This window comes from Castor canadensis, chromosome 18 (assembly GCF_047511655.1).
Source record: "Castor canadensis chromosome 18, mCasCan1.hap1v2, whole genome shotgun sequence".
Taxonomy (NCBI): Eukaryota; Metazoa; Chordata; class Mammalia; order Rodentia; family Castoridae; genus Castor; species Castor canadensis.
Genome location: NC_133403.1, coordinates 34,726,901 through 34,737,646, shown reverse-complemented (window position 1 = coordinate 34,737,646; position 10,746 = coordinate 34,726,901). Strand labels below are relative to the sequence as shown.

Genomic DNA, 10,746 nt, shown 5'->3' with positions numbered 1-10,746 from the left:
CAAAAAAATTAGCAAGAGCCCATCTTGATCAACAATGCGGGTGTGGTGTGTAGCTTGTAATCCCAGTTAGGTGGGAGGAAGACATAGGAGGCTCCCAGACAGTACCTTGTGATCCTAGTCAAAAGATAAAAAAGGAGTAGGCGTGGCTCAAGTGGTAGAGGGCCTGACTACCAAGCGGGAGGCCCTGAACTGAACCCCCCCCAGTCCCTAAAAAATAAAATAGAAGAGGTTGGCGTGGCCCCCACGCTTGCAGCTGGTGTTTGCAGTACAGTTTTGGGGTCCATTTATTACAGAACTAGCAAAGGCTTGATAGAACATTGCTGATTAGCCGGCACACGTCATTTTATTCCCTGAAGGAACGTCCTGGGGCCTCGGATACAGGTTAAAGCACAGGGAAGCATGGCCATGCAGGACTGGGGCCCCACACCCTGCTCTCCCACCCTCCTGTGAGCAGTCTGACCTGACCCTCCCCACAACGTCTGCACAGGATAGGAGCCTCGGCCTGCCCACAGCTTACCCAAGGTCAGTGAACCTTGGCCACAGGTCACGTCCAGCCTGCAGCCCACTGTACATCTCCGAGTGGGTTTTTTACACTTTTACAAAGGACATGCAGCAGAGATGGTTCGAAACCTGCAGAGACTGAAGTGTTTACTGTCTGGCCCTGTCTCCAGCACACGGTACAAGGTAACACAACACAGCCACATCTCCAAAACTAAATGGTCATGCGCCAAACTCTGCATTTTACCCAAACATTCTCTCCTTTCTTTCATAAAAACCAAGACAAAACAAAGATACCAAATGACACACCTTGATCACGGTCAGAGATAGTGTGAAATTACCAGGTTGCTGGCAGTCTAATTTCACATTCTTGGAATGGGATTTGAAAAAGTTTCCCTTTACGGCAGAGGGACCTGAAAGTGGCTGAAGGAACCCCTGGGACATGGTTGCCTGGCTCAGTTTAATACCTAAAGCTGGTGCTGCCCGTAGGCTGGACTCAGCTAAGGTGGCCAGTGGAGCAGGCCGACAGCAACTTTTCAAAATCTCATCGGGTGGGTACAGTCTGCAAGCAGGGCACACTGCAAACTGGTCTGACGGTGTGGGCACCTTGTGTCTCCCCGAGACCGGTTCTCCAAGTGCCCGCAAACGCTGAACCCCGATGGTGTGTGTGGGGAGATGCAGAACCCTAGGCCTACTGACAGGCTGCTGCGACCCTCCATGGTCTCCTCTGGGAAGTCCCCATCACAGCTGGGGGACTGGGAGGAACACTGCCATAGGATGCCACTGGACTCTGTGTGGTCCTAACTTGTGTCTTCGCATCACAAGCAGTCAGCACAGCACAGTGCACTGGGGACTTGGCGTCCTGCACTCGCTGCCCACAGCACAGCAGCTCAGGTGAAGAGTGACAAGGACAGCCATCAGCCTTGGTGGCTCTCCCTCTGCAATGTGTCTTTTCACACAATTAAGAGGTGCAATCTTTGCCTGACAACCTGATACTCTCAAAGCCACAGGAGCTCAGACCTGAATGTCCTGCAGGCGGTCACAGCGAATAGGGACGCTGGTCACTCACTCACGGTGAGAGACTCGGAGCAAGTGCCCTCGTTCAGGTCGAGACAGACAGAGACCATCTCTCTCAGCATGGCTTTTTGGTTCTGAAATGGAATCGGGCAGGCCATTTGCGTGTGTTCTCTGGTAAGTTCCATTTATTAATCATTGTACAAAAATCCCTGGGCATTCATTTGAAGAGGAAAGAAAGTTCTTTATCCAAATAGTTAATATTTTAACTCTGTGAAGCTCTACTTTTAGAAGAGGGCTTTTTAAAATGGAGAAAACTTTTGGGAAAAATTTTAAAAAGAAACTTATGATTTATTAGAGTACAGGATCCAAAACACAGTTTTAGAAAAATATAAAGTGCCCAAAACCAACGTACACAGGTGGTACCGGCTTCCTGCAGCCAAATGAAGCATTCATGAAGGAACACGTTTAAAAACAGGCTAGATACATATTTACAGCTGGGTCATAGGGAAACCATCTTTCTTGGCTCTGATGTCACTCTAAGTAAAAAGGAAATCAAACCAGAAAACCAATGACCATAACTCAGCATGCATCAGTTTCTTACAATGCATCTCGTAACGTGAATTCCATATCAGCTAAGTTTTACCTTAAATAAGAGTAGTGTAGAATCCCCGCAACCTCAGGCAGGCCAGGTATTGTGAGTGGTCACATTTCCAAGTTTAAGTTCAAATCTTCTGACGTGGACTTGACTGATGAGGAACACAGACACTGGACTACAGTTGATCCAGGCTGGAAGGAGCGGTGGCCAAAGCCTCCTCTCTCTAGTAACTGCCTAACTGTCTTCACCTGCTCCCCAAACCTCCTCACCCCAGGACCTCCAAAGTGAGAGAGCGGTGCAAGAACAATGCATGCAAATGGAGACACGAGGCTTCCTAGGGCAGCTGTTTGGCGAAGAGCAGAGTAGCCAGGTGCTGACCCACAGGGTGGCTTCTACTGGTGATGACAAGCTACCCTTGCCTGAGAACTGGCAGGTGGTGAGGAGGATGCCCCAGGGCTGCTAAACTCAGTCCCCTCCCAGTCAGTTCTTAAGAGCATGGAAAAGAAGCCAGGTGCCTGACACCAGGCCTCCCCATGACACAAGGACAAGCTACATCCTTGGCCTGAAGAGGCAGCTCACATGCACAACTCCTTTCCCACGAGTCCAACACTCTTAAAAATTAAAGACATTTATTTCCTTCTACCCCACTACATTGAAAAGGGTCTAGAAGTGGCTCTCAGGAATAACGAGGGACATGAAATGTCTTTTTTAAATTAAAGTTCATTAGTTTTTGTTGATTTGAAAAACAAAAACCCCATTATTTGGTCTCTGGAGACCAGAGAATAGGATTTCTAAGAGCAAATATTTGAATATCAGATGTGTATGCATCATTACAAAAAGGAACCTATCACTGACTTAAGATCTACTCATGACACTGGAGATTTTTAAGACTGAAAGAAAGTAGTCATTTTAAAGAAAGGAGTAGCAGATGAAGGTAGAGCACTCCACTTTAAAGGCCATTATTATGCATTTTCTCACAGAACTTATGTAATAAAATAGAAAACTCACGATTTATAGAACTGTGCATAAATCTGAGAGAAATATAAGAGAAGACTGTCATTCTCCCAACTTAAATTAAAAAACAAAAAAGAGGTACACCTGAAAACTGTGTTTCATGTATCAGCAAAAATCAAATTGTAGTGACTGATTCCATTAGCTTGCTAATGGCTTTGTGGTGAAGACGCCACCAAGACCAAGATGGCGCCACAGAGCCTCACCTCTGAACGCACAGCTAACACCAGGCCACAAAGACACCAGGTCCTGCTCCCGGCTTGCACGCGGTCCACAGAGAAATCAGAAAGAAATTATTGCAAATGTGTGACCATCTGTTCAGCCAATGAAATGTTCTGAGACAAATGCAGACAGACAAAAGGACGGAAGGTGGCTAAGAGGAACAGTGTCAACTGTGAGACTCATGAAGACAGTATCACAAACTGTCACCACAGGACAAGCAGACAAGCCATGCCACTGAACACAGTGCCTTTCAAGTTCATCACTAGTGTAGCGGAGAGCAACATTGTCTTTGTGGCCGGAGGAGAGCGCACGTCGCTCAGACGGGGGAGGCAGCCCGCTGCTGGTGAAGTGGCTCCTGGTGGTGGCAGGGTCCGGCAGGACCCAGGACCCCGTTCTCTTGGAAGGTAGCAGCAGCAGCAGCAAAGGGACAGTGTCCTCTACTAGACTACTCGTCTACGTTCTCTTTCTTTGCACTGTAAATGTTGTGCGCTGTTTCATAGACAAACTGCAGGTCCTCCGGGTACCGAAGCTCCAGCTCTGCGTTTGGGATGTAATGTGCGCCCGTGAACTCTGAGAAATAGCGTCCAACGTCGGGGTGCGAGATTTCTTGAGGCTCCACGTTATATTCCAGGTTTTCTGTTGGCAGAGTAGTAAACGGACGTCCTGTTAACATTTCAACACCTACAGGCTTCTCCCCAGAGACCCTCCACCACCCTCACCAGAGTTCTGAGCGGGAGGAGGAGGGAAGGCCAGAGCTTAACGGTATGCAGGGAGGAGAAAGGTGGGGAGGGACAGAGGGAAGGATGGTGGCCCCGGTGCCCCAACGGTTCCACAGGAACAGCTTCCTATAGTGTACGGAGCCTCTCAGGACTAGCCAGCTGGGAACACCCCACCAGGTGACCTGACAGCCACCTGCCAGAGCGGGCAGACAACGGCCACCTGCCGGTTCATCAACAGCTGCAGAAGCCACCCATCACTTGGGTACAAGACTGGGAACTGCAACACCGTCTACTGAGAGCAGCCGCCACACAAGCCGTGCTTGTCCACCTGGGGCCATCTTCCCACCGGTCACGTACTTCCCTGAATGAGCAGCTGCCTCCCAGGGCTCTGGTGAGGTCCACTGAGGCAACGCACAGCAAGCTGCTCCCTGCACTGCTAACCCCTGCACACACCAAGAAGGCCACTCTGCCTCCTCCCCCTGCTTTGCCACTAGACAAAGGAACAGAAAATAAGACTTTAAAAAGGAGTAACAGGCTGGGAGCAGTGGTGCACACCCGCAATCCCAGCAACTTGGGAGGCAGAGATCAGGAGGATCTTGGGCGCCAGTCTGGGAAAAAGCTAGCAAGACCTCATCTTAACCAACAAGCCTGGCATGGTGGCATACGCATCTCAGCTACATGGGAAGCATAAATAGCAGGCTCACAGTCCAGGCTAGCCTGGACAAAAATATGAGACTGTACCTGAAAAATAACTAAGGCAAAAAGGACTGATGGAGTGGTGGAACGCCTGCCTAGCAAGTGGGAGGCATGGGCTGAACCCCAGTACTGCCAAAAAGAGTAAAAATGGAGTAAGAGAGAGGCCTTACAGGCAGGGCATGCAAAAGACTAAAGTCTTCCATGTGCCTCAAATCTGAAAAAATCTGCAATGTAGCTTATGCACAGGCCTAGTGAATGGCCAGTGCCTCACAGCACCGTCCTCAGTGGACACACAGACTAGGGCCACCGTGGCTCAGATGCCCAGCCACATCCCGCATGACCCACTCCAGGAGGGAGCTGACCTGGGCAGAATCCTGCTTCCGCCCCCACCCCCACCCCCAGGCCTGTCTGCTCAATATGCAGCCCCTCTCTGCACAGCCCAGCCTCTGAATTAACCCGACTGAGCTCCTGGTCAAGGCCACCGACAGGCAACGCTCACAGGGTAGCCACAAGGCCTGGCACACGGAGGCCTGGAACTCCCAGAGCACACAGGGAAATACACGGATTTTTGGAAAGCCCTGACTTCCCCTGATGTTAGTTCCTGGGAAGAGGCGGAGTGTGGTATAATCCCATCTATTTGTTTTGTTAAATATGGACCAAGTCCAGGTCACAGGAGTGGGAAAGGCACAGCAGTCCCTACCAGGAGAGAACAGGGCAGTCACCTGGGACCTATGGGTGGCCGGCTTGCCTGCTCTCTCTCTCCTCTGCCATGACAGCACTGTAGATGGTTCCAGTGAGCTATGTTTTACATTTCTAAATGCTGGAACTGGGGGGGGAGGGGGTGGAATCAATAAATGCAAAAAAACCCTACCACCAACAAATGCTTCGAAACACCACTGACTGGAAATGCCCTTTGCTGCCCTCCCCCCTTGCTGCCACCTCCCTCTCAGTCCAGTTAGTTATGTTGTCCTCCAGGGTCTGTTGGGAGGTAGCCATGGCCTATGGGTGACCAGGTCAGCTGCTGAGAGCCCCATGCTGCCAGGGCCCCTCCCTGGACTTTCCCAAGTTGCACAGAAACACTGAAGGGAGCAAGAGAAGCTAGGATACCACAAGAGATAAAATATCCTCTGTGCAAAGGGCCCAGTGCCTGTCACCAGCAGGCAGGACAGATATTTAAAACACTATATTCCCAGCAGGAAATGTGAACCCTGCTCTGGGGCCAGCTTGTGTAGTGTGCCGGTGCTCTACTGGGGGCTCTCCTACCCCCAAAGGGACATGTGGCCAAGTCTGGAGACATTTTTGGCACTCAGAACTGGGGGTCACCAGCTTGCAGTGAGTGGGTCAATGTCCCACTCAACATTCTGCACACCAGGACTCCCCTCAAAGGATGATGGCCGCCAAGTGCCACCAAGTGGCAACAGTGCTCAGGCAAGACCCTGTGCAGAAGACACTTCCGTGACCACTGCAGTGCAGCCCCCTTGCCCCAGGTGTGCTGAAGAAGCACCCTGTTCGGGCGGGAGGGAAAACTCAGGTCCATGCCACGGACCTGTCAGGACCAGGGCCAGGACCATGACCAGGAAGCTTAGAATTCTGAATGTGGGCTCCAAACAAGAGGCTTTCTGAAGTTCAGGAAGAGCCCTGGGAAGATGCTGATAGGTGAATGACAGTGCAAGTGAGGGGGAGCCAGGGAACTGGGTGTGTTGCAAAGGCTTGTTTGCCACAGAGCAAGAGGGGAGGGGACAAAGCATCGCAAGTGATGGGGACATCAAGCAAGGTGTTCAACACAGGCTTTACGAGGGGCGTCACATGTAAGAAACGTGACTCAGTTGAGAAGGAGACGAGTAAGGAGCGCGGAAACATCTGGAAAACCCTGAGAAGTATTTCTGGACTCCCTTGAATCTTCACAGAAAGGGTTCCTGTTTTATGTAAAATTCTCCACTTCCCAACCATCCATGAGTGTATACTGTGCAGCACAGCCTGCAGTCCTGTGGGCCTGGCCCTGTCCCCTCCCTCGTGAGGGGCCCAGGAGGGTGCGTCCTAGTCTACAGGCATCCTGCACATATGACAGTGTTTTCTTTCTCGTGCTTATTTGTAAGCCTGGTCTCTGAGCAGTTACCACAGCGGCTTGTCACAACTTACTATTTCATAGTCTGGGCAGATACCCACTGTGCAGGCGCCTACTGATCCATGACCACTGCTTTGCAATTTTCACAAGGGACCAAGAGTCTCCATGGGTCTCTGTGTGAATGTGTTTCTAGTCACGGGACCATGGGGTGAAGCTGCTCCGCTGGAAGAGAATGAACCCTTGAGCTCCTCGAGTTTCTGTCACAAAGAGAGCGGCACACTGCTTCCTCAAGTGGCTGTGTCACTTCACACCCACCCGGGTGGGGACTACCCGACACCCTCACGCGCTATCTGCGTGGGGTTATAATACGGCAGCTTAAGACAAATCCAGAAAGGGAGGTAGCATGGCGAGGGCGGAGCATGCGCCAATCACCCTACCAGGCCCATTACTGTTATGAACATTTCAGAACCAGGTTTTCGTGTGGGACTTAACTCCCGACTTTCAGTACTGGCTGACTCAGCCCAAGCATTCATGACGTTCATCTTCCATGGTGTCTAAGACGCCAACATGGACATTGGGACCACAGCCACAAGTCTTCCACCCAGTGCCAAGAAAGTGCTAACGCACGCCCACTCGTGGGAGTAAGTGAGAAACACGAGATGCCGCTCAGGTGGAATCTCAGGAAAGATGGCTGTCCCCTGGCATGTGTGTCTGTGGGCTGCAGTTCTCTCTCCTCTCTGTTTAGGGCTAGTAATTAATGCAGTATTAATGGGTTTCAACCAGGGTGATACGATCACCAGAGCCAAAGGTTGAAAATTTACATCAAGAAAAGTTTGCAAACAAATTAACCCAGAAACATTCAAAGCCACACCTAAAGAAATGTTTTAAAATCGAGCTTCTCTAGGTCTCTCACCAACTAAATAAGGGTGACTATGAGCATAAAATTGTCCCAAGTGACTACAATACAGTGAAGTGAAAACCCAGGACTCTCCAGTAGGCTGGGGACAGGAGAGAAGCGGGGGAGGCAGGCTCTTGTTCGCAGAACAGAGAGTGGAGCAGCATAGATTCACTGGCCACAGTTCTGTAAGGGTTTAGGCAGGGACCTCCAACAGGGCTAGGACAGACCACAACATCACAGGTCGCTGGGATAAGACAGTCACAGGATGCCACAGCAGGCCCTGTGAGTTTCCCGGAAAGGGAAATCGTCCCTCAGCAAGTTGCTGTCTCGGTCAAACTCAGCACACAGGGGATGGGACACGTATGGGGACACAGACGCACACAGCATCTATCAGGAGCTTCACTGGCAACATGTTTACCCTGCCCTAACCAAGACTCAGACCTGCTTCCAGTGTACAGCCAACACACAAACAAACCCAGAACATCAAGACACTTTCTAAGACAACCGCTTGGCCTGGACTCTCCAAAACGTCAGTCACTTCAAACCTCAGTACTACAAAAAGAAAAAAAAGTCATGACAAATGGGGACAAGGACAAATGAGGACCTGCTTGACTGAGGCAGATAAAAGCCAAATGCAGTGCACCAGTCCTGGCTAGATCCTGGTTTCCAAACAATAACAAAACTCTCAAAATTCTTTTTATGGCAACGGGAGATCTGAATACTGACTGACACTGGGAATTATGAAATGCTGCTATTTGGCAAGTGTGATACCGTGACCAGAGCAATGTAGAAGAGGGATGTCCTTATTCTTGGGTCATGAAACCTCAACATTCCTTCAGATGGGAGAGCAAACAGACCCAATCTACCTGCGGATAAACACAGTCAGTGTTACCTGTTGAATCATGGAATGTGGACAGAAAGATATCTGATACACTCTTTCAACCACTTCCCCCTTTTGAAAATCTCTCAACGCAGTTGAGCCTCTCACTCATTCTGCACTCTTTCCACTCATTTCACTCTTTGGCACTTCTCTGACACAGGCTCCCTTCCCCCAGCCACTGGGACACACTTTGAGTGGACCAGGCAGCCACACCACAGCTCCTGATGCTGCTCAGCCTGGAAGGACAGGTGCTTGGGGATGCACAGGGCAGGGCTGGGCAAAGCTCCTGGGAGGAAGTGACACATTAAGCCAAACCACCTATTTGCTGGGCAGCCACATGTGTGAAGGTCTGGCAGTGAGCAAGACTGCTGAGTTTAAGGAACAGCTGCGTAAGTGGACTGGAGCAGGGCAGACAGGGACAGAGGTGAGGCTGCAGGGAGGGACTGCAGCAAGAAGGCCACAAGTGGCCTCAGTTTAGGAAATGCCCTATGGAGGAGTGTGGATGGGGTGGCAGGCCTGGGGCAGCTGCCCATGGGAAAAGCTCAACAGGAGAGATGAGAAGTGTGAGGCCAGCAGTCAGGAATGGGCCTGAGAGGCGTGCAGGAGACTGAGCTGTGCGTGAACATGCTGGATGCATGATGAGGGTGCGGAGACAAGGAGGAGGACCGGTGGGTCCCCAAGGGGGGCCATGCTAAGGTGGGACATACAGAAGCAGGCTGGGGGGAGGGGGCACAACAGGGAGTTTAGTGAGAAACATTTAGGATTTTGAGAGGCCTTCACAGGCCAATGTCTAGGGACTGTGGGAGGTGGCCATGGGGCTGGGAAGAGCCCGAGGTAGAACCATGGCCCCAAGAGTTAAATGGTTAACAAGCCCTGCGGTGAGACGAGCCTGAGGAGTCCTTGAGTGCCAGCAGTGTGGGAAGGAACAGCTCTCCACTTCTGCACCCTGCAGCCAGCACACCACGGTCCCCAAGACACACAGAGGCCCTGAGTGGAAGATGGCTGGCAGAGGAGACAGAAAAGAACACAGCGCAGGAAAGCTCCTCAGGATCTTCAAAACACTACTACTGCCATCAGTCACGCACCTTGCTCAATCTCCACTTTAGAGACAGTAAAACCGACACCTGGGCAGAAGTTGCTCAGTGCGATGACCACAAACCTTACATGCACGCTCACTCAGATGTGATGAGACGTAAGTTCCTGAATCTCTGACAGGAATTCAGAACACCTGAGATCAAATACTCACTTTTACCTATTCCAAAAGGCCCATATCCAAGTCAACAGAGAAGTTTCCAGACACTCAAATACCAAATACTGAAGGTCTTCATACTAGACTTGCACAGTGGGCTTTCGGTAATGCCATGCATGCCGGGGCCTCCTGTGTTCCCCAAACACCCACTGTCCCCCACAGTAGGCACCAGATGGCCCGGCAAACATTCAAACCACTTTTTGAGTTTTGGAGATTGTTAGTGTGATTTTTTATTTGACACAGCCTCAGAAGTTTCGTATCTGGTGTGGCTTTGGCTGCACACAGGAGCACACTGGACCCCTCACACCCTGCCAGCCTACCACTGCTGGCTAAGTGACCTGCATCACAGACACTCCTCTGTTGATTAAACAAGAATCGCTGTGAACTTTCCCGGCCTTCTGGGAACCTCTGACACTGGATGCTCTCAGTATTTCTCTGACTGTGTTTAGATGGGGCAACCCTGGTGTTTCAGACTAGATATGAGAAGTGGGGCCTGGCGGGTGAGGGCGAGGCTCTCTGCCAAGCTCCTGGCTTCAAACTCCTATCTGTAAGTTAAAATGGAGATGACCAGAACGCCATGTGCTCAGGTCTGCTAGGCAAATGCTGGAATGCGCCTGTCACCATGCTGGCATCCATGGTCCGTTTTACTCAAAAAAATCAATGTCAAGTGTTGGGATGCCCTTCAGTGATACAGTGCTTGCCTTGCATGCACAACCCTGGGTTCAATCTCCAGCACCTCAGGGAAAAAAAAAAAAACACCTTATGAAATTAATGTGCATGCCTGATTAATGTGCAAGGCATTAATCCAACCTATTAACCAAGTAAAATTCAATAGGGAAAAGAAAGGCAGACTGACACTGACGGCCATCTGGTCTCCACCTCAAGTCTGCCAAACA

The 10,746-nt window shown here is 50.7% G+C and overlaps 1 protein-coding gene across 2 annotated transcripts in view; it reads right to left on the bottom strand.

The window, feature by feature from the left end:
* Positions 1–1,678: 1,678 nt before the first annotated feature.
* Positions 1,679–10,746, bottom strand: part of Fbxo21 (F-box protein 21) — a 36,288-nt gene continuing 27,220 nt past the window's right edge. For both annotated transcript variants that reach the window (XM_020163666.2, XM_020163667.2), the window contains exon 12: positions 1,679–3,979. In XM_020163666.2, coding sequence (XP_020019255.1) covers positions 3,789–3,979 — 191 coding nt within the window. In that variant the 3' untranslated portion in view covers positions 1,679–3,788. The remainder of the gene's footprint in view (positions 3,980–10,746) is intronic.